Source organism: Talpa europaea (assembly GCF_964194135.1).
Source record: "Talpa europaea genome assembly, chromosome: 11".
NCBI classification, from domain to species: Eukaryota; Metazoa; Chordata; class Mammalia; order Eulipotyphla; family Talpidae; genus Talpa; species Talpa europaea.
This window is the reverse complement of record NC_140078.1, coordinates 34045918-34070186: the sequence shown is the minus strand read 5'-3', so window position 1 is coordinate 34070186 and position 24269 is coordinate 34045918. Positions and strand designations below refer to the sequence as shown.

Below are 24269 nucleotides of genomic sequence, written 5' to 3'. Positions count from 1 at the left end.
CTAAAGCTCCACCAGTCTCTCTGTGATTGGTTAGTTCTCGGCTGTCTCACTCAATTTGCTACTGAGTGGGGGATCTTCACATTCCTTATCTAACAGCTTTCTCTTGCCCCATTTGTTGCATCTTTAAATTTATGGCCCAGTCTTCTGGATGGGCATCCCTGCATTGAAGTTAAACAGCTGCCCTTCTAATGTGTCCATAAATTAAACCACTCTCCATTTCTCCAATCTCCGCCTCCCTTTACCACCTGAAGGAAACCAGGACCAGCATTAACAATGTTGTCCTTGGTCCTGGCATGTTTGTTTTTCCTAATGGAATGGGTTACTTTCCCTTGCTTGTCCTTATCTCTGAAGCCTCCCTAAATTTTTCAGAGGTCCCCTCCTGCACTATCCCTAAAACTGCCTAATAACCCTAGCTTGCCCTGTCTCAGTTGAGACCAGGAAGGGGATATCCTCTTAATTGTTGATTTTAGTTAATGTTACCTGGCTCTCTCTCTCTCTCTCTCTCTCTCTCTCTCTCTCTCTTTAAAGATTCACTTTATTTTTATGCATACAAGAGCTGGGGCACAGGCCAGAGGTGCAAGGGTTGGGGGGCGCGGTGGTGAGAAGATTCACCAGAGACAGAGGGGGGAACAGAACAGGCAGATCGACCAAAACACACTGCTGAGGGGAGCAGCAGGCAAGACAGGAGAGGTCTGCTGTGAACTTGTGGGCCCCTCGCTCTCCGGCCAGGGATAGAACTCGCGGCCAGCACCATACTTTGCGTCTCAACCCCTTGTGCCACCAGGGAGGCCCAGGCTCCCTCTCTTTTAGTCACAATCTTTTTTGCATCGATGACCATTAGATAATGACTTGCCAGGTCCTATTGATCTTTGTTTCCCATTGACCTATTTGTCAAATGTCTATAGAGTTTTTTCTATCCACCAGTTTCATGACATGACTTTTAATTCCTGTCATTAGTTCCTGTCATGCCCAGATTACACTTTACAATTTATTATGTAAAGAGTCAACTGTTTTAGCATGGTTTCAGTTACATTGTGATGTATATGGCAGGTTTTATAGTATTTACATAACAATACAAGGAAACTATGACCAGAGTTAAAATCAATAAGGTCGTAAAGACCTTTCAAAGGGTATATGAAAAAGTGACCCAGGGCCTCCCCTGGAGGTGCTGTGGTTGAGCCCTGGGCTGTGAAGCTGCCCGCAGCCTCTGCAGCACCGGTTCCATCCCCGGCTGCCAGAGAGGGTCCCGCATGGCATGTCAGACCTCCCCTGTCTCTCCCACTGCTCCCCTCAGCAGTGTATTTCATCACTCTGCCTGTTCTGTTCCCTGCTCTGGCTCTGGTGAATTCTCTCACCCTCCCGCACTTCTGACTGTACCCAGTGCTTGTGTAAATAAATAAATAAATCTTTTTAAAAAAAAAAAAAAGTGACCCAAAGACATCCTAACCACCCAAAAAACCCAGTACATGTGTCATCATATTGTTTTACCAATTTAGTAGTGTGTTTTCCACCTTGACTCATGGCTATTTAGATTTTATGATAAACTTGATTACTGTGAGTCAAAAAGCAAACTAATTTTTTATTTTCTAGCAAACTGTCCCTCAGGCCTATTGGCTTCCATGGCAGTTATCTGGAAGGGGATTGAGTTATGCTGCAGTAGTACACATTATCATCTATGTTTGTACTTTTCTAAGTTCTGTTAAGGTCAAGGATCTGCAGAGTTTCAGTGGTCCTGGTGTTGCACCAAATACCAGTCTAGTTGTGAAATCAGTGTATTTACAAAACAGGCTTGATAGTCACACAATGGTGGTGTTCCCCACCTCCCTGCAGAATCCACTTTTTCCCCATCTACCCACTGTTACAATTTTGTACCTGGAGAGTTATTACTGGCCAAGTCTAAGTGGGTTATGAGCCCAAGTGTTTTGAGGGCAGAGCCAAACATCTTTTCCTTTTTTAAACTTTTATTAAGGATTTTGGTTCCCAGTTTGAATTATTTGAGTATGGCCTGTCTACTGCAGAGAGGCAGTATTTGGGTATCATTGTGAATTTCACTTTTCCTACCAGCTGAACTACTGGAAATTTTAATTGTGGATTTTGTCTGGGGGCCAAAGTGGTCAAGATACAAGGATGTAAATTATAAGAACTATCAAAAATTTTACATAAATTTGGGGTCCTGTATGAGTTCCACAGATGCCCCCTTTAACCTTCTGCCTCTAGCATCATTGGCTGTTTTTTTTGTTCTCTTTTTTTAAGATTTATTTATTTATGCATACAAGAGCTGGGGTACAGGCCAGGGGTGCAGGGGGTCAGAGGATTGACCAGAGACAGAGCGGGGAACAGAACAGGCAGACTGACTGAAATACACTGCTGAGGGGAGCAGCGGGCAAGACGGGAAAGGTCTGCTTCACCCTGGCCAGGGATTGCACTCATGCTGCAGAAGTTGCAGATTGATTCATAGTGTGGTACTTAACTTACCCATTGTGCCCCGTTGGCTGTTTTTTAAATTACCATTTGTATAAGCATGGCACGCAGACCTCGCAGACCTCGTTTCCTTCTAGATAATCTATTTTGTTTTTTGTTTGTTTTTTTAAATTTATTTTTTAAAATATTTATTTATGCATACAAGGACTGGGGTACAGGCCAGAGGTGTGGAGGGGGTGAGAGGATTCACCAGAGACAGAGTGGGGAACAGAACAGGCAGACTGACTGAAATACACTGGTGAGGGGAGCAATGGGCGAGACAGGAGAGGTCTGCTGCGCCATGTGGGTAGCTCCCTGGCTGGCCGGGGATAGAACTCGTGCTGCAGAGGCTGCGATAGGTTCACAATGCTGTGATTAACCTCTTGCGCCACCAGGGAGGCCCTAGATGTTCTATTTTGGAAGAGTCCCTTCTCAGGGTCATGTTTTTCTTATGTAATTTTAATAGGTCCTTCGTGTAGAATGATGGGATTATTCCCTAATAATAATTCGTCAATTTCCAGGAATATAATTTGGGTTAAATGTATATGATGGTTTGGGCCTCCATGGTGGCGCAGGGGTCGAAGTCTCAGCGCTATCAAGATATTGTCAGCCATTGCAGCACTAGTTTGATCCCTGCTGCTCCCCTCAGCAGTATGTTTCCTCAGTCTGCCTGTTCTGCTCCCCACTCTGTCTCTGGTGAATCCTCTCACCCTCTTACACCTCTGGCCTATACCTCAGTTCTTGTATGCATAAATAAAAAAAAAAATCTTAAAAAAACCAAAACACCAAACTTGCAGGCAAACCATACATCCGAGGCATACAGCAAGGGAGGGTAAGTGAGAGGGCTCAAAACAGGGGAGCGAAGACCATAAGGGACTCTCCTGATGGTTCATGGAGGCTGTGGTGGTGAGAGAATTAGAAATCAAATATTGTACAAAAAATAAACGATGTAAAAAATTAAGATGTCTAAATTGTGTTATTTTTAAAGGACAAAATATTTTTAAATGTTGAGAAATTTATTTTTTTTAAGATTTATTTATTCATTTATTATTTATTTATTTATTTATTTATACAAGCACTGGGTACAGTCAGAAGCGCGGGAGGGTGCGAGAATTCACCAGAGCCAGAGCGGGGAGCAGAGCAGGCAGAAGGACCGAAGTACACTGCTGAGGGGAGCAGCGGGCGGCAGGAGAGGTCTGCGCGCCATGCGGGACCCTCCTCTGGTGGCCGGGGAGCAGCCGGGGATCGAACCGGCGCCGCAGAGGCCGCGGGCAGCTTCGCAACCCAGCGCTCAACCGCTGCGCCACCATGGAGGCCCAGTTCTTTTAACCTTTTAACTCAACCTTTAGCCTCCAATTGGGCGATTGCCCACAGTAGAGGATAGCCCATTAGGGAAGCCATTCATCTCCCTTCCCTAACAGAGAAATTTTATTTTGGGTGGCTGCAAGATGAGCACTTTTTTTTTTCTTCACGTTATTCCTCACCACATCAAAGTTCTAGAGAGGCTTTGCTATATTCAGTCATTTATGCAGTTCAGATAGTCAAAAAAATATATCATATATTGATATATTTTGTTCAAGATTGTATCCTTGAAGCAACTTCTGAGAACATACATTTTGGAGGGGGACGAAAAGCCTCAAATTGTAGGAGCTTAGCTTGTAGATCAAACTGGCAGTAACACTGATTGCCTTCCCCAATATCATGTCCCTGACTGGTTCTTAAAATCTTATATTACCCTCTCTTCTGTAATGTGCCCTAAGAGCTCAGCAGGGATTTTCCCAGTGTGGGGGTGACTCATTTGGCAGTTATCCAGTTGTACTGGAGGCAGATGTCACAACAATATAGGCACATGCAAGAATTAAGACAATGAGTTCTAAAATTCAGTGACAATTTTTATTTTATTTAGAGTTCCATGATGGATGCACTTAAATTCTGAGCACATCTATTTGCCATTGACGTTTTAATTCCTCTAGGTTAAGACACCACTCAGGTGTTTATTTATGTCCTCATGTAATTTAACAAAGATATATAATCAAATTTGTCAATTACTAACATATAACATCCTATTTGGATAATGGTATAGGTGCCCCCTTGTGAGGAATAATTTTTAAGCCCTTCTGTTTTTGTTTTTTTTTCTTTTTAAAGATTTATTTATTTATGCATACAGGAACTGGGGTACAAGCCGGAGATGTGGGGAGTGAGAGGACTCACCAGAGACAGAGTGGGGAACAGAACAGGCAGACTGACTGAAATACACTGCTGAGGGGAGCAGCAGGTGAGATAGGAGAAGTCTGCTGCGCCATGTGGGTTTCTCCCTGGCCAGCCGGGGATTGAACTCGTGCTGCAGAAGCCGTGGATTGCTTGATAGTGCAGTGCTTAACCCCTTGCGCCACCAGGGAGGCGCTAAGCCCTTCTATTTTTGGAGGACAACTTTTATTTTGGGGGGAGGTGGGAGGCAAAATCTAAGGATCCTTTGAAGGCATCAAGAAATTCCTTCCTAATAGTCCATAATTTAGTTTTAGTTCAAGGAACATAAAAAATGAAAGGAGACCCCTTATCATTGTTTAAAAAAGAGGGAGTTTGCCAGCTTAGGTAGTCTATAAGATTATAGTCAGTCTTAGAAAGTCCAATCACATTCCTATATGGCAGCAAGTTTTAATGTATTTAACCACTTGGAGGCCTTCAAATTCTCATTGAAAATAGCCTCTTCTGTGTTTAACCTTTGAGCTGGCTTTCTTTAACCATGTATAAAAATATACAAGGTTGGATATGTACATGTTTCCTAACTCACCAATTCTAAGGAATTATCTTCCTTAGTTAATTCCTCCCAGAGAATCACTTGCAAGTACTTTTTCCATAAGCATTGCACATGGACACTGCAGGGATGGTGCTGGCTGTGTCACCAAGTACTCTTGTTCTGACGACTTGTTTGCCTTAAACTTGGGTTTGCTGAATTTACTTTCCCTTTGCTTAGGATTCAAGTGCTGCAATTATGGCCTAGCTTCACTTGGTGTAGTTAACCCAAGGGCCATTTTGGCTTATGTGTCTTGATTTAAGCAAATGTAGGGGTTCAGAATGCAGAGGATCAGTCCTTATGTCACACCTTGGATGAGTACAAAGATGTGAAAATGGGGCCTCTCTGGTGGTGCAACGGGTTAAGTACAGCACTGTGAAGCTATCCGCAGCCTCTGCAGCATGAGTTCCTTCCCCGGCCAGGGAGCTACCCATATGGCACAGCAGACCTCTCCTGACTTGCCCGCTGCTCCCCTCAGCAGTGTATTTCAGTCAATCTGCCTGTTCTGTTCCCTACTCTGTCTCTGGTGAATCCTCTCACCCCTCCACACCTCTGGCCTGTACCCTAGTTCTTGTATGCATAAATAAATAAATCTTTCAAAAAAAAAAAAAAGATGTGAAAATGCTTTCCCTTTAGACCAATGCATGCTACAGGATTAGTCTCAGGCACCTCTTCTAGGTTTTTAGTCATGAAGAAGAAATCACCAAAATGTCGGCCAGAGGGAGCACTTGTTCTTTCTCTCTGGAGACAAAGCTGCTCTCACAGGTCGGTCATTTAAATTCTGAGCACACCTTTTTGCCTTTGCCAATTCTGACAGAAAATCCTGTTAACAACCGCCAAACAACAATCTTTCCTTGCCTTTAGCCTTTGCCAATGAGGTCAGATTTCTACATGAGATTGGAATTCCCTACTCTGCTCTCGCTTACGGGATTTTCTGTCCACTTCTGAAGAAATTCAATCCTTTAAAAACTCAAGTTTTTGTCTTGTCAATCAAGAGGGAGGTCCAAGACCTAGGAGAACTTACCAGTCACCACGTCTGGAGCACCAAGGAGCTAGATGCACTCAAAGGGCCCTTGCTGGTACCCTGGCATCAGGTCTGCTTGATGCTTCAGGTGGGCTCAGGCGAAGTTCCTAGGTCCCATCTGGGGTGCCATCTGCTGGCTTAAATAAATTGAAGCAAGCAAAATTAAGAAAATTTATTAAAGAATCAAGTGAGGACTCAGCCCAGAAACAAGCCTCCAGACAGCTCTGGGAAAGCTGCCCAAATTCTGAGCTTCTCAGTGAGGTTTATATACAATCACTTCAAGTATTTCCGTAGAGGGAAACAAAACGCGGGTAGGGGTCTGGTTAATGTATCTGATATTATCTAGATTGAGGAAAACAAAGACGGTTGTTAAACTTTACCCTGCCTATTAGAGACTTATCTTCTAGGAATTTTAGGGATTTCATAAACCTTGAAGTTTGTTTTTGAAGTTACTGATTTGCCAGAGGCAGTAGTTTTCAGGCAGCCTTCTTGTGGATACAGCCAGCTTGGCCTGACTCTTGGCTTACACCCCTTAGTTGAGACCAAGGAGTGGGATACCCTCTTATTTGTTGATTTAACATTACTTTTCTCATACCAACCAAGTCTTCCTTAGTCAGAAGCTGAGGGTCTTTCATGAACTCTTCACACCACTGTTAGCTTGGGAGACTCTTGGTACAAAGAGGTAAGTCCAAGGTGCAATTTTACTCACAGAAGGCAACTGTATAGTATGAAGTCTTGCTGAGGCTAGTCTCCTAAACTCTAGGATGAGCCTTGTTAGCACAGTGTGGCAAACTTTATTCCCTCACTTGATGTTTGACTTTGGAAACTACAGGTTATAGGAATATGTGCTTCTTGAAAAAAAATGCAGAAGTTTACCAAGTCAATTAAAGGTCTCACTCAAACCTCTCCTCCCCTATATTCTTCGCCAGGTGGTTACTGAAGACACCTCCTTCTTGCACGCATTTACATGAAACATGTACCAAAGCTACTGGGCCCGAAGAACAATTCTGAATTTAAACAAAATCTAAATAATTCCCGGGTTTATGAAATTATCCTAGGAACACAAATTTTTTAAAATAATTTAATATAATTTTTACATATTTTTCATTTTTGCACAATGTATGCATTTTCATTTCGGTTATATTCCCCATACAATTGCACTCCCTCTCATTTTTTGACCCTAACCCTTCCTCTCCCTGCCACCCCCCCCACCCCCATAGTGTGTCTCCGGTTTAGTTGCTTGTTGATTTTGATTTTTACTTTGTAATTAGTCTTTTTCCTGATCCCTTATTTAGGTTTTCTAAATTCCTGCTATGAGTGAGACCATGCAATATTTTTCTTTCTTTCTGACTTATTTCGCTGACCATGATCCCTTCTAGCTCCATCCATGTTGCTGCAAACTGCATGTGTTTATCTTTTTTGATTGCTGAGTAATATTCCATTGTGCATATATACCACATCTTCTTGATCCGGTCATCTATTTTTGGGCATTTGGGTTGTTTCCATAGCTTAGCTATTGTAAATAGTGCTGCTATAAACATAGGGGTGCCGGTGCCCTTTGGAATTAATGTTTCTGTGAACACACAAATTTAATTACAAAGCAACAAAAAACAAAAGCCTTATTACTCACATCTTGTATTTTATTTAATGGCTAGTGAAAAAAAAAGTGATTGTTAACACCCTACTATTTTAAGACAAACTATGACTTAAATGTAAACCCACTCTAGAAAACAGCAACATCTTCCCCAGGGCTATAATGGGTATTTATATTTCCTAGACCTAGTGACAACTTTTATTATTTATTGAACACAAAAAGCCATTCCGTTTTATTATTGTTCCCATAGTTGAAAAATTCTACAAATGACATTTTTTTTTCTGTGTATATGATTCATTGACTCAAATCAGAATATAGTTACAATTACAATTTTCACACTAAGGTTTGGCTATTTCTGGGGACTATTTGGTGTCATGCCAAAGGGTACTGCTAATTACCCCAAATAAAATATATATAGAGAGAATCCCAACATATAAAACCGGCTTTAAGAAACTGCATTAACAGGCGTAGTGGGTTGATTTGAGTAATCCCTCCACATATTTACTGGGGTGGGGGCTTGATCTTGGCTCCTTATCTCTGGATGTACCCTGGAGGAATGCCTGGCACACCAAGCCTCACTGCCTCCAATCTGATTTCAAAGGCTGGGCAACCTGCCCAGGACACAGAAAGGTCTATGGAGGAGTCCAAGAACCACCAATGTCATGCCAATCCTGTTTGTACCCTTTTCAGGTAAATGACAATCCGAGGTAGTATAGTTATCTTCCATGTGCTGAAGGGTAGCTATTTAAAAATAAACTTTTTCTGGCTTTTTTGTTGCAGTAAATTAAGAAAAAAATAATAGTCCCATTTGTGTTAACAGAAAATGTCAGATCTTGTGACATCTTCAGTTTTAATAAACTAAGCAAATGAACTATTCTCTCAAACCGAGAAAGTACTGAATGTTCCCAGACAGTAACCAGAGTCCTAATCTGGGTTTTGAATATTCTTGTTCTTTTCCTTCTTTCTATATTCCTCTAGTCGAAGAAGCCACTTTGCCCAGTACTGGGAACAGAGCTCTGCATCCATGAAATGTGGGTGGGCAGGGGATCCATCTTTATAGGCCACTACAATTAAGCCACACTGAACCTAGGAAGAAACACAGGCAAACTCTAGTATTTCTGCAGTAGAACCAGAGTTTAGGTTCATTTCCTTCTTACTCTAGGGCAAACCAAGAACAATCAACTCTAATATCTCCTGAGTTTCTAAGATGGGTTGATAAAAGAGTGTACCAGCATACATATAACACAAAGAAGACAGATAAGGCATTGAAGAATGGATTGTGATCATTAAAGAACTATTAACAACCCAAAAAAGGCCAAGGGAGAGGAATAGTGTTTTTTAACATGGTAGAAGACCAAGGAACAGAGTAAGCAGTGGAGACAAATAATCCAAACCATAAGGAGTTAAGTAGCTCTAAATAAGCATCTAGCAAAGCTTTAAGTAAGTAGGGGCCTCCCTGTGGCCCAGGGGTTAAGTGTTAGTGCTGTCACCACTACGGCCTGAGTTTGATTCCCGGCCAGGGAGCTAACCCACATATGTTGCAGCAGACCTCTCCTGTCTCGCCCATTGCTCCCCTTAGCAGTGTATTTCGGTAAACCTGCCTGTTGTACTCCCTACTCTGCCTCTGGTGAATCCTCTCACCCTGTGAACCTCTGGCCTACACCTCAGTTCTTCTACGCTAAAGAAATAATTAAAAAATAAAGTCATCCTCAATTGCCTACACAAAAAGTTTTAATTGAGTCTCAGTGTCCTTACCTGAAAGCTATAGTTGGCATCATGATTTATGGCACCAATGTATGCCACAACTTGCAATGGATTGTCAAAAGTATTTCGGATATGTGGTTTTGGTTTCTCCGATGTCTTCCAATCAATCACACATAGCTTGCCCCTAAAGGGAAACCAAAGGCAGTTTTTGTAATAGTTCAAATAAAAACTACTAGGTTAAACCTCTTAGTAAGAGTTTTACATACTGTTTACGACTGTGACCCAATGATAGTTGCTTCTATTATCCACTTTACAAAAAGACAAGCTCCCCTGAGCCTACCTTCTTAATATTAGTGAAGTGTGATGTTCTATTTCCTGTGAGCTCTTTATTTAGTTCTGTAATGAGGGGAACAATTGAAAATACACTCACTAGAGCTACAGGTTCAGGCCTATGTGGGAGTGTTGGGAAACTTCCATTTGAAGGTTCTACTTTCTTGAGATACCTTTGGATAATTTTTCCTTTAACAGTTGACAGGAGAATTGAAACTATATCTATCGTTATCTTAGCTGATTTTGCTCTAAGAGTCTATCAGAATGAATCACTATAGAGCAGGAGCAATGTCTCCATCATGAAGGACTAAGTATCATGATGCCACAGAAGCTGCTCAGCAAACAAAGCTGAGGTTCAAATCCATCTGCATTTACAAGGCATCAACCGTATGCAAAAATACAAATAAAGAGAACTGGTTCCTGCTCTAAAGGCTTATGCACTTGGTAAGGGTGCCTTACTATTAGGGCTTTTAAGAAAATTTAAAAAATCTTGCCATTGTTTAGGGAAGGAAGGTTACATCAAGTTACCACTGCATTCCTCTCCATTCTCTCCTTCCTGGTGGGAATTTTTTTCCCTATAATTCATTCATTGTTCAGTCAACAATTATTTTCAAAATACTTGTTTCAGTTATCCCATTAGTGTATAATAACTCCAAAACTTAAGTGGCTTGAAACAATAAAACTTTGTTTTCTCAGCTGGAGAGTTTTTTCCTGGTGGTATTTAATACTTGACAATAGCAGGTATTAAAAAGATTGCAGGATGAGTGGACTGATAACTAAGGACTTTCAAAGGGCTCCTTTGTTCAATCTGTATTTCATGACTTCAATTTCAAAATCAGGGGTGAGAGTAAGATATTTTTTTTTTTAAGATTTTTATTTATTTATTTATACAAGCACTGGGTACAGTCAGAAGCGCAGGAGGGTGAGAGAATTCACCAGAGCCAGAGTGGGGAGCAGAACAGGCAGACAGACAGAGGACACTGCTGAGGGGAGCAGTGCGCACGGCAGGAGAGGTCTGTGCACCATGTCGCAGAGGCTGTGGGCAGCTACACAGCCCAGAGCTCAACCGCTGCGCCACCGGGGAGCCACAAGAATAAAATTTTGTACAAAGTATGTACACCGTAGCTCTAGAGTTCCATCTTATGCAATATATTTATAAAATCAGTCTAGAGCAGCAGTGTCTAAAAGAAATGTGAACTACCTATGCCATTTTAATTTTTCTAGTAGTCACGTCAAAATATAGAAATGTGAAGTTTAAATACTTTAACCCAGCGGAACCAAACTATCATTTCAGTATATAATCAATATAAAAATGTTGCTCCTGGGATATTTTATGTTCTTATTTATACTAAGTCATTGAAATCTAGTTTATATATTTATTTATACTGTATGTGTCAGTTTTGACCAGTCACATTCAAGTGCTTAATGGCTGTATATGGCTGGTGGTCACTTTATTGAACAGTGCGGGTCTAGCAGTAATTTTATTTTCTTTATAACTAGTAATATCCCATAGTTTGAGAATCTATGCAACTGGAGAGAAGGTCCTAATAGCCCCAGGGGATTACCAATCTTAATTCTCTTTCCTGAATTAAGAAAAATCACAGAAGTACCTCCTAATCAGTAATCACTTTAAATGTAAATCTGTTAAGCTTCCCACCCAAAAGACAGAGAATGACAAAATGGATAGAAATACATGATCCAACTATATACTGTCTATAGGAAATTGTATAGTCAAAGAGGCAAACAGATTTAAAGGCAAAGAACAGAAAAAGATATTCCATACAAATAATAGAGAGAAGTGGTAGTTTTAGTAACAGATAAAACAGAGTTTAAATATAAGATGACAATGACAAATAAAGACGTTATATATTAATACAGCTAAATGCAGCAAAAAGATACAATTATAAACATTTATGTACCTAGTAACAGGAAGAAAAATATCTGAAACAAAAACTGACAAGACTGAAGGGAGAAATATAGTTCTATAGTAATAGTTGCAGACTTCATACCCTATTGGAAAAAAAGGAGAGAACTTCAGATAGAAGTAAGGAAATAGAGAACTTAAAAAAACACAAAAAACTAACAAGATATAATAGACATACAGAACATGCCACCCAACAACAGAATACATTTTTTAAGTGTCTATAAGTATCAATACATTTTTTTTTTTTAAGATTTATTTATTTATACAAGCACTGGGTACAGCCAGAAGCGCAGGAGGGTGAGAGAACTCGCCAGAGCGGGGAGCAGAACAGGCAGAAGGACCGAAGTACACTGCTGAGGGGAGCAGCGGGCGGCAGGAGAGGTCTGCCTCAATACATTTTTAAAGATAGATCTAAGATACTACAAAGCATCTTATCACAATGGGATGAAGTGAAATCAGTATCAGCAGTAAAACTGGAAAATATGAAAATTGTGGATATTTGACAACATACTCTTAACTAACCAAAAAAGTCATAAGGGGAAGTTGAAAGTACTTAGAAATAAGTGAAAATGAAAACACACCATACCTACAGTTATGAAAGCAGTGTTAATTTACAGCTATAAATGCTTAATGTTAATAACAAGAAAAAACAATGTACTCATTCTATTTAAGGAACAAGAAAATGAAGAAATAAACCCAAAGCTTGCAGAAGGAAGGAAACAAAAATTAGAGCAGAGATAAATAGAAAAATGATAGGGAAAAAAATAATCAATTCAATTGAAGGTCGGTTCTTTGAAAAGACCAACAAAATTGACATTTAGCTAGATGAACTTAGAAAAAAAGAAATGACTCGAATTACAAAAATCAGAAATGAAATTTGGGGACATTATTACCAATCACACACAAATAAAAAGGATAAAAGGTATAAAGAAAAGCTATGCAAACAAGTCAGATAACCCAGACACAAAGGACACATTGTTAGAAACGAAAGGAAAAAGAATAAGGGAATATATCTATAATTAGAGACTGAATCAGTAATGAAAAATCTCCTGGTAAATAAATATCCCTGATCGTAACGGTTTTGCGGTAAGTCCTACCAAACATTTAAAGAACTAATACTAGTCTTCTTGATGTTTTTCAACAAAAACTGAAAAGTATGTTAGGTCTTCAAGACTCAATTCAATGAATCCAGCTTTACCTTGATAACAAAGCCAAACCCAGACACCACAAGAAAACTATAGACCAATATCCTTTATGAACATTGATACAAAAACTTCAACAAAATACCAGCAAACCACATTCACCAGCATATTTAAAGGATTATATACATGACCAACTGGGATTTACTCCTGTAATGCAAGGATGGCTGAACAGACTATCCAGGTACAATTTAATAAGGTTAAAAACTCTAACAAAAGAGGTAAAGGACCTATACAAAGAAAACTATAAAACACTGTTAAAAGAAATAGAAGAAGACACAAAGAAATGGAAAGACATCCCCTGCTCATGGATTGGAAGAATAAACATTATTAAAATGGCCATCCTACCAAAAGCAATATACAGATTCAATGCTATTCCAATCAAAATTTCAATGTCATTCTTCAAAGAAATAGAACAATTATTGATGAAATTCATATGGAATCACAAAAAACCCCAAATAGCCAAAGCTCTCCTGAAAAAAAAAAAGAAGGGAAGGGAATGGAGGCATCACACTCCCAGACTTCAAACTATACTACAAAGCCATAATCATCAAAACTGCATGGTATTGGAATAAGAACAGACATACAGACCAATGGAATCAAATAGAAAATCCAGAAATAAACCCACAGATTTATGATCAACTAATCTTTGACAAAGGAGCAAAGACTATGCATTGGAGCAAAGAAAGTTTGTTCAATAAATGGTGCTGGGAAAACTGGGTCGCTACATGCAAAAGAATGAAGCTTGACCACTACCTCACACCATACACAAAAATCTACTCAAAATGGATTAAAGAACTAGACATAAGACCTGAAACCATAAAATACATAGAAGGAAATATAGGCAAAACACTATGTGATATTCAAATCAAAGACATCTTTACAGACACATCACCCAAAGCAGTGATTATGAAGGCAAAGATAAACAGCTGGGACTACATCAAATTAAAGAGCTTCTGCACAGCAAAAGAGACAATAACAAAAACAAAGAGAAACCCCACCAACTGGGAGAACATTTTTGCACACAACACTAATGATAAAGGACTGATCACAAAAATCTGCAAAGAGCTGATGAGACTCAGCACAAACAAAGAAAATAATCCAGTCAAAAAATGGGCAGAAGAGCTAAAAAGAAACTTCTCTGAAGAGGAAATGCAAATGGCCAACAGGCATATGAAAAAATGTTCAACATTACTTGTAATCAGGGAAATGCAAATCAAAACTACCATGAGATACCATCTTACACCAGTGAGAAAGGCACATATTATTAAAAACTGGCGAGGATGTGGAGAAAAAGGAACTCTCCTGTACTGTTGGTGGGAGTGCAAACTGGTCCAACCACTATGGAGAGCTGTGTGGAGATTTCTGGACCTACTAAACATAGAGCTTCTATATGATCCAGCAATTCCACTCCTAGGTATTTACCCAAAGGACACAGAAACATCAATTCCAAAGAGCACCTGCACCCCTATGTTTATAGCAGCACTATTTACAATAGCTAAGCTTTGGAAACAGCCCAAATGCCCAAAAATAGATGACTGGATCAAGAAGATGTGGTACATATATACCATGGATTATTACTCAGCATTCAAAAAAGATAAACACATGCAATTTGCAGCAACATGGATGGGGCTGAAAGGGATCATGCTCAGCGAAATAAGCCAGAAAGAAAAAGAAAAATACCAGATGGTCTCACTCATAGCAGGAATCTAGAAAACTTAAATAAGGGACCAGGAAAATGAATAACTATAAGAAAGTGAAAATCAAAATCAACAAAAAACTATGAACCAGAGACACTTTTTGGGGGGTGGGGGGCGGGAGGGGAGGGATTGGGGTCAGAATGGGGGGGGTTGCAACTGTATGAGGAATATAAAAATAAAATTTATTATTTAAAAAAATAAAAATAAAAAAATAAAAACTAAGCCCACACTCCTGGCCCAGCAGATAAGGGAATTGATAAGGTTGCCTGGGAACAGAAAACCAGCCCAGCTCCAGGAATGCAGAAGCCAGAATGTGATTCTGTGTCAAAGGCCAGTGCCCAAGACCAGATACCTCAGCAGATAACTGTTGCAAACTGGTGCCTCAAACTAGAAAGTCCATGAAAACAAAGTATAAAAGCGACCCTCAAATCGTCCTTCATGCATAGAACTCTCCCGCCTCACCCACTGCTTCTCCTAGCAGTGTATTTCAATAAATCTGCCTTATCTGTTCTCCACTCTGTCTCTCATGAATTCTTTCACCTCTGCACCCACAGACTACACCACATTCTTTCCCAGAATACATACAAAACGTCAAATCAAAGAAACGTACTATATTAACAGAATGAAGACACATAATCATCTCAATTGGTACAGAAAAAAGTATGATAAAACTCCATGAACTTGGAACAGAAATAAAGTACCTCAACATAACATTATAAAATTCATATGAAAAACCCACAACAATTATCATACTCAATGGTGAAAGACTGGAAGATTTTTCTCTAAGGTCAGAAACAAGACAAAACTGTCTGCTTTCACTATTTCTATTGAGCAGAGTACAGGATATTTTAGCAAAGAGCAAGTAAGCAAAAGAAAGAAAGAAAAAAGTATTCAAAGTGGAAAGAAGTAAAATGATCTCTGTTTGTAGGTGATAAGCTCTTATATGTTGAGAACCCTAAAGGATCTACAAAAAAAAACCACAAACATAAAAAACAATCAGTAGAACTAATTCAATCAAGCAGTAGGACACAAAGTCCACACACAAAGATCATTTGGAGCCCCACAGCGCCTAGTGCAGAGAGCTGATTATGCAACTCCATCTCCACTCTGAAGGCAAAACACTCCCAAACTGGCTGCCTGAAGTAACTCTACTGTGGACATTAAAACGACTAGATCAGAGAAAACCGAAGAAGCAGAATTAAAAGCAAAATATTCACATATGGGACAAAACCCTGAAGATTCAGATTTTGTAAGGAAACGACTGCAGGAAGGACAAAAATATTTTGATTCTGGGGATTACAAAACAGCTGAAGGAAAAATGAATGAGCAACTTCTGAACGCAGCCCTGGAGCCGACACAGCCCCTTCTTGACTACATTCGTACTCCATAGGGTCTTCCTAGAAGGAAACTATGCTGTGTTAGTAAGCTGACTAGCAGATTAAAAGAGCTAAAGAATGAATTTTCTAACTCCTTTTATTTCTCCTTAGTATGTTAATGCTCTGCTTTTTATTTCCTTTCATTCACAGTCATTTGAGTGACAGTTTTGCAGGAAGCAGCAGTGTATGCTGCCATTTTAAGAAAATACATTGAGCAGAGCTTTTGATCAGTTCAACAGTATACTGATGAAAAGAATGTTAGAATGACAGAAAATAATTTACTTGAAAATTAATGTAAATAAACTTAGACTCTAAAGCCAAATCAGTGGTTACCAAAAAGGAAAGGGGTAGAGGAGTGGATATATCAGGTATCAGGTTAACTGTGTAATAAAGGGTAGAATTGGGCTTTCAGTGGTGAATCTAATGTAGGCTATACAGATGTTGATTTATTATGATGCACAGGTGAAACTTACATGACTTCAGTAAAAATGTCTTTCAAAGACAAAATAATTGTATATTTTACCTAATTCCTAGTGTAGGCCTATTTCCAACAGGTAACAAACGAGTTTTTTAGTTCTCGTTTTGGTTTTCTTTGATTCATTTTACTTATAACTTTGTTTGTTTCCCTTATCTAATTTAACTGCTATTGTATTGATTTCTTCTATATTTTCCTTCAGAATTTTTTTAAAACTGAAGTTTAAGACTAGTTAAATTGGAAAAAAAGTTCACATATTTCAAACACACATAGATGGGGCTCGAAAAGATTTGTATCTGTCTCAGCTTTTTTTCCCTAAAGATTTATTTATTTATGCATACAAGAGTTGGTGCACAGGCCAGAGATGTGAGAGGTGAGAGGATTCACCAGAGACAGAGTGGGGAGCAGAACAGGCAGACTGACTGAAATACACTGCTGAGGGGAGCAGTGGGCAAGACAGGAGAGGTCTGCCGCACCATGTGGGTAGCTCCTTGGCTGACCAGGGATCAAACTCATGTTGCAGAGGCTTCAGATAGCTTCATAGTATGGTGCTTAACCCATTGCACCACCAGGGAGGCCCCTGTTTCAGTTTTAATAGAATTTTATTTGGGCAATGTTTGTCCATTCTGGTGTAACTTATGTGACTCTAGTATATAAATAACAGTTGTTGTTGAAGCTAGCCAGTATTCTTATTCTGTTCTGTGGTATTAGAATACCTTCTGTCACTAAGGATGTGAATGAAGTATGCACTGACTGTTGGTTTACCTTTGGGCTGTTTTGTAAATACAATCACTTGGCATATTTTTATAAAGGAGATGCAGACCTAAACCACAGTTAAGACATTATCTCAGAACTGTGAGAATGGCACATATTAAAAAGACACCCAACAACAAATGCTGGGGAGGATTCAGAGGAAGAGGAACAGCAATGCATTGTTAGTAGTAACATAAATTGGTTGGGTGGGGGGAGTTCCATTTCATGGCTATAAGGTTTCGGTTTTATAAGATGAAAAGTATCCTGGAGATGGATGATGATAGGTGTACAATATGAATGTATTTACTACCATGGAACAGTACACTTGATGAATTTTATGGTAAATTCTATCACATGGGTTAACCATATTAGAACTTAAAAAAAAAAAAAAGTGGGGGAAATAAGTAGCAAAAAAAAGGAGTAAGAGTAGAGCCTTACTGATGATAGCTTGAATTAACCAAGTACAATATTACTGATTAAAGATTCATTTTAAATTTCTAGAACCTTAGTTTCAAGTGTCCATTGTTCATATTTTTAAAGCTGATGCTCTTGATTCAAAGAGCAAAAAACAGCAGTACTATTGGCCTATTTTTTAAGCCCTTTGAAAAGTGCAGGAACTTCTTGTAGGCCTTAGACAGAACTGATTGTATGGCTCCCTTAGTTAATCAAAAAGGCAGCCAAAATTAGCTTATTATATTTCTGTGCAAACAGGGCTCTTGTCAGATATGAGGCAACACTTACATCACAAAACTGTTAGGAAGTCTAAAGAGTTTCCAGACTAATGAATATTTTGTGAATTTATGTTTTAATTTAAATTTTAACAGGTTCTAAGTGCCAGATTTCCCCCTTATCCTATTGTATTACTTACATGATTTTTTAAAAAGGATTATCTGCAGATTATATCTACCTTTGGAATTTAGAGTAAATGGGAAAAAATAGTTACCGCAGCAATTTAAAAACTACAGAAGGCCTCCCTGGTAGCCTAGGGGTTAAATCTCCACACTACCACCATGAAGGCCCACTGTGATGGCCAGAGTTCAATCCCTGGCCAGGGAGCTAACCCACATGTCGCAGCAGACCTCTCCTGTTTTGCCTGCTCCTCCCCTTAGCAGGGTATTTCGGTAGATCTGCCTCTTCTGCTCCCCATTCTGTCTCTGGTGAATCCTCTCACCCCCTGCTCCTCTGGCCTACACCCCAGCTCTTCTACACAAAATAAATATAAAAATCTTACAATAAACTAATAATTCTTTAAAAAAACATAAAAAGTAAAAACCACAGGAAACGCCAGTAAACTCAGTTCCTATCCATGTCAGGATAGCCAAGAAGCCAGGAAAAGTTTATTTTCAGGGTCAATAGATTGTGTTGATATTTGTCAGGAAACGGAAAGAAAATGTAGTAATCAGATTGGATCTTATGGTTGGGGGGAAGGGAGGAGGAATATACTGGAAAATGGTCATCCTAGTGACACTGAAATACTTTCATTTAAGAACAATGATTTACAAGGTTTATGTGTTCATCCTTGTCTTCTGTACCAAACCAAGCCTTTCAGCTATCACATGAGTTTTGATTTCACAGAGGCAGCACCTTGAAGCAGGTGTTAAGGAGAAAAAGTAGGGTTTGACAAGACCATCTGTATTACCCTTCATTAATTTTAACTCCACACTTTGGTGAAAACAAACCAATACTTACCGATATTCAGCCACACAATCCAGTAGACCTACATACTTTAAGGTGTCGTGCTGAACAGCACTTTCAAGAGCTTGCACTCCACTGACATCATTTAGAACATGCTGAATACTTTTAACGTAGCCAAGTTCAAGGAGATTTTCATCTCTCGTTTTTAGGTCTCCCTGGGGTGAAAGTATGTTTTCCAAGGCTTCATGGAACAGTTTCCCTTGCAAAAATATGTCTGAAGGGAAATAAGGAGAAAATGAAAAAAAAAGAAAAAAACACAAAAAAGAAAATCTAAAGCTAATACAAAAAACTCTAAAAAACTATGAATAAATGTAAAAATTACACAAGTTACCTTTAAGTGCCAAGTATCTATGATATTTCAGCCTCTTATGAAACCTAAGAGTGCACTTTGAAAACCAAAAGAATCAGAAAAATTTAGACAATACAATAGATACAAATGATGTATTTCTAGACTTAGACCAGAGCTAGAATTGACCATCTGGTACTACTAAAGGACCACATCTAACTTAAGGTGCTGAGGAATAACAAGTTGATTAACTTTGGTTTTAACAAATAATTATTGGAAGTTTAAAAGGGAATTGCAGTTCTTTTTACAAGCAAAATTTAATTATGAACATAGGTGAGAGAATCTTTCTACTAACAGGTTTAGTGACTGGAAAAAAATGAGAATCAAGGTGCCAACAAATGGAAAACAAGGAATTGGATGTTGTGGAACATAAAGAACGATGAGAGGAAAAAAGTTCTGCACTTTTTTTTTTAAGAGCAGGAAAAGTATAAGACAGTTGTTCTGTCCTCATATACTTTTTAAGAAAAGAAAAAAACATTCAACAAATCCAAGAAATACTCAAAAACATTCACTTAACTCTTGGTAAGAAAGAGGAAAAAAGGTGCAGTGTCATGTTAAGCAGTGGCCTGCACTTTCAAATATTAACTTTCAAACACAATAACTCCGCAAGATAAGGATCATTACCCCAATTCAATGAATGAGGCCTAGACAGGCCGTTAATTTGCCCAAAGCAAAACAAGGAGACTGCCCCCAAAGTATATGTTCATTCCTGTCTACCACAAAGCAGAGCAATGGGGGCAAATGAGACCATTATTTAGACATACAGGAATACAGCAGGAAATAGACATGCTTGGAGACAGATACAGAAAATGAAGAAAACAATCTCATCTAATGAGTTATTATCAAGCCCCATTACATTTGCTAAGTATTTTTTACAAAGATTTTGAAAAGTCTCTCTTCCTGGAAATCACTTGGAGAATGAAATGAAATTCAACTGAGGAACTAAGTTATACTGATAGGGGCTAGGGAGGAAGGGAAGAAAGGGCATCATACCTAGTATAGGAATCTGCACACATACACTCATAGCCTAGCATTGGCTACATGAAAATGCCATGTGATTAATGTTTTCTTTGCACTAAAACTCTTGTTTTGAACTGAGAGTCCTACTCCAACTATGCCTGGACATTGACGCCATCAGAAAAATAGGATGTTTTTCGCAGGCCCAGGAAAATAGGATATACCTGAGTCAAGGTGACCAATAAGGCAACAACAAACTGGGGCATGATGATGATCAGGACACCAACCACGATAGGCTGTTGTGTAGGAGGGTCACTTATGGCTGTCTTTGTTTAGCTCACTAGAAAAAGGCCAGCTTGAGATGCCACAACAGGTTTTGGGGGTAAAATAACCCCGGTTCTCTCAGGTTGTAGCTTTCTGACATTAAAAAGTGTGCACATTACAGATTCAATTGCTGTCTCTGTTCAATTGGTGTCCAGCAGTGACAGGCAGCAGACTCCAGCATTTTCCGGCTACAATACTACTCCAAATTTACTTGAACTCATGACAAGACTACAAGAAATTTCAGACTGATGGAATTAAAACTTAGGGAAAAGAAGTATAGACTGCTGTAATGAAGCAGATCACAAACATATTAAAAACAGGAAAAAAAAAGCTTTGTCAAGCAAATAGACAACTGTCAAGCAAACAGACAACTCATACCCCACTGCACTCCCCCCCTCCCCCAAGGTTTCTTACATATAACAGGCCAAGGACATGGGAATCTAGATTACGGGAGTCCCTAGATAGCAAGGCTGAGAACATAAAATAGATTCAATTTGTCAAAATAAATTTTAGAAGATTCAAGACTTATTACAGATAGCATTAAAGGAATGAAGGTGAAATGTTTTCAACTCCCCATATATAAAGCACATTAAAAAAAATTCCTGAGTCTCTAATATTGGGGTTGATAGAACTGGAGAAATCAAAAAACTGAAAAAATAAACCTCTGCCCTTTCCACTGTGATCATTATAAATCAGAGTAAGTCAGAAAGTTTTATCCTCAGCAATGCTCAAAAGGTAAACAGATGCTTGGGAAACTGACCAAGTGTCTGAGAATGTAAGCTCTGGTCTTTGCCCAGACTAGGCAGAAAGGAATTAAAAACTCCTGACCCATTATTCAATTTAGTGAGCTATGACATGCTTTTTCTTTCTTCCCTTTTTTTTTTGGCTGAAGGGTGGAGGGGGGAATAATATGACAGTAATCTCATTTAAAAAAGGTTCTTCCTATTTTTTAAGATTGAGCCTGAGATTGAGAAACACATCATAGTAGTACTACAGATCAACAAACTTGACTCTGGAAAGCCATCATAATTTTCTCTGCCTGGGACAGTGAGGCTCGATCACATTCCAAAGAGAAATTTCTCTTTTATTAAGGGGGCCTCCTAAGCACTTCTTTTCGTAGTGCCCAAAACCTACAAACCTATGTTCCCACATGTCCCAACAGTTTTCTGCCTTTAAGTTTCTTATCAGTGATTTCAGGATTCACACCTTCTTTAACAGTCATTGTTTAGGGAAATAAAAATAAATGCTCATGAGGAAACATTAATTCTAAATCCTAGTGGTATAAATAAAAAACTTAAAATGCCATTAAAGACAAAAAAAATGTTGCTTGTTTGGAAAGCAAAGACTAAGTTTGGTGGCTGTTACTAAGACTGGCTTAACAAGGCAGTGAGCCCCTGTAAATATTCCTTGCCTCTGAAAGTTCTAAGGGGCTAGAACCTTGATCATGTTTGCCACACAAAGTGCCACCTATATAAATACTTAGTATTTTTCTTCAGAATACATGTCCACATGTTCAATATGCTACACACTGTATTTCCTGAGATGTCTCTAGTAAGTATATTACACTTTAAATTAAAAACAAGAGTGCTTGTGTTCCACTATGGATACAAGTAGTTGTTCTCTGGGAAGTGAGGAATGATCAATGTAAAACTCAACTTAAACAAAACACAGATTATGTGTTTTGGCTTTATTGCCAGAATCTTTAAGTTTACCAGTATATGATATTAAGTAGAGCAAGGGATTTATTGACTAGATTCTGAATAGAATGCCCAGCAAACAAGAATTTTTTTAATGAGGTGGCTGACTTTCCCATAATCAAAGAAGACAATTCTAATACTTGAGTTGGTAGCTTATAAAAACATAAACTTAGGGCCTCCCTGGTGGCACAGGCAGTTGAGCACAGCGCTGTGAAGGTGTCTGCAGCCTCTGCAGTGTGGGTTGGATCCTGGTCAGCAGGGGAGACATCCACATGGCACCGCAGACCTCTCCTGTCTCACCCTGCTGCTCCCCACAGCAGTGTAATTTGGTCAGTCTGCCTGTTCTGTTCTCTGCTCTGTCTCTGGTGAATCCTCTCATCCTCCCATAGATCTGGCCTGTACCCCGGTTCTTGTATGTATAAATAAATCTTTGAAAAAAATCCATAAAATTAATGCATAATTTAGTCAAAATAATTATATCTCTGCACCACTTTCATATGTGAAATGGAGATTACATGCTTCATATTTGTAATAAAGCTTGAGTTAACACACATGTGCTATTTAATGCTAATTATCACTAAAAGGAGTTCCTTACTAGTCAAGATTAAAAAAGAAATTCATTTGACACTACTCTATATTCTAGAAAACAGTTATCATATAGAACCAGGATTAAGAAAGTTACTTTTAGTATATTCTGCAAAGCCATCCTCTCCCAGTTCCAGAATCATTCGCTGTTTCCACCTCTCCAAATAGAAAATCTGTTCTGATGTCATAGTCTGCTGAAGGATCCGGGTCACACTTGGTATCATATTTCTTTGCAAAGGAATTTTCAAAGGAATTTTAGGATCACATGTTGCATTTGGTTTTATGCATCTCTCTGGATTGAAGAGAGAAAACCAGTTCCGTGGAGCACTTTCTTCCTCATCTTGTTTTGGGGGCCTACCCTTACTCACTGGTCCATAGAGTAAAGCATCTTCATCAAACAATGATTCTGGAGTTTGAGCAGGGCTTCTGAACGACACGACAGACCTTACTAAATTAGAATATTTTTCTTGATTCACGTCTTCATAAGGGTTCACTTTTTTTTTCCGGTCACATAAGCAAGAGGAAGTTGTGAAACCCACCCGCGAGTCCGGGTCTACAAAAAAACCCTTTGACCTTGTGAGTTGCCTGCAGATGGTCTGAAATGTCTTCATCTTTATAGAGTTTTCTTTCACTTCCCTCTTCTCTACTTGCAATGTCGAACCCCTATTTTAACTTTTGCATTCCTGTTGAAGAGAAAAGTGGTGTTAGATACCAAACGTGTTAAAAATTTGAACCATCTTTGTGAAAGCTGCATGAGTATTACATAGATCATTAAAATTGTATTCAAAAGGCTTTATCGACATGTTTGAACAAAGCTATTTACAAAGACTCATTCATACCAGGAGGACCAACACTTATTAAAATGCAAAACAGTGGGCAGGCTTAAGAAATGCGACGCCTGTGAAGTCAACTAGGCCTGTGTGAGTCTAAACACTGAACGCTGGCGCCATAGCGGTGTGGGCAGCCATAGTTAACAATTGCTCACGGACGCCTGAACACCAGGTTCTTTGCTAAGTATTCTGTGTGGGCAGTTCTCATTTAACACCCACAATCTCTAAAGTGGGTAATACCGTGACCCCGTTTTACAGAGCGGGAAACCGTGCTAAATTTAGTTCGAGCAGATACGCGACAGTCTGCAGAGCCCACCATGGTGGTCCCCAGAAGGCGGCCCCCAGTTCCCCACTTTAAGTGGAGGCAGCAAGACTGTGGCCCCTCGGGTGGGATTTAGGATTATGGAACCAACGGCTTAAAGAGAAGCCCAGCTCACGGCAGGGTTAGGTACCTCGGAACCAGCACGATTCGCTTAACTTCCAGGGCGCCAAAACCTCTCGC

General features: G+C 39.3%; 1 protein-coding gene across 1 annotated transcript; it reads right to left on the bottom strand.

The window, feature by feature from the left end:
• Positions 1-8796: 8796 nt before the first annotated feature.
• Positions 8797-23566, bottom strand: MGME1 (mitochondrial genome maintenance exonuclease 1; the record flags this gene model as incomplete). Its single annotated transcript, XM_084246936.1, has 4 exons — positions 23035-23566; positions 19023-19242; positions 9628-9760; positions 8797-8958 (listed from the first exon to the last, which is right to left on the bottom strand). The coding sequence occupies exons 1-4, from the start codon at positions 23546-23548 to the stop codon at positions 8797-8799; spliced, it is 1029 nt and encodes a 342-aa protein (XP_084103062.1). The 5' UTR covers positions 23549-23566.
• Between the last annotated feature and the right edge of the window lie 703 nt (positions 23567-24269).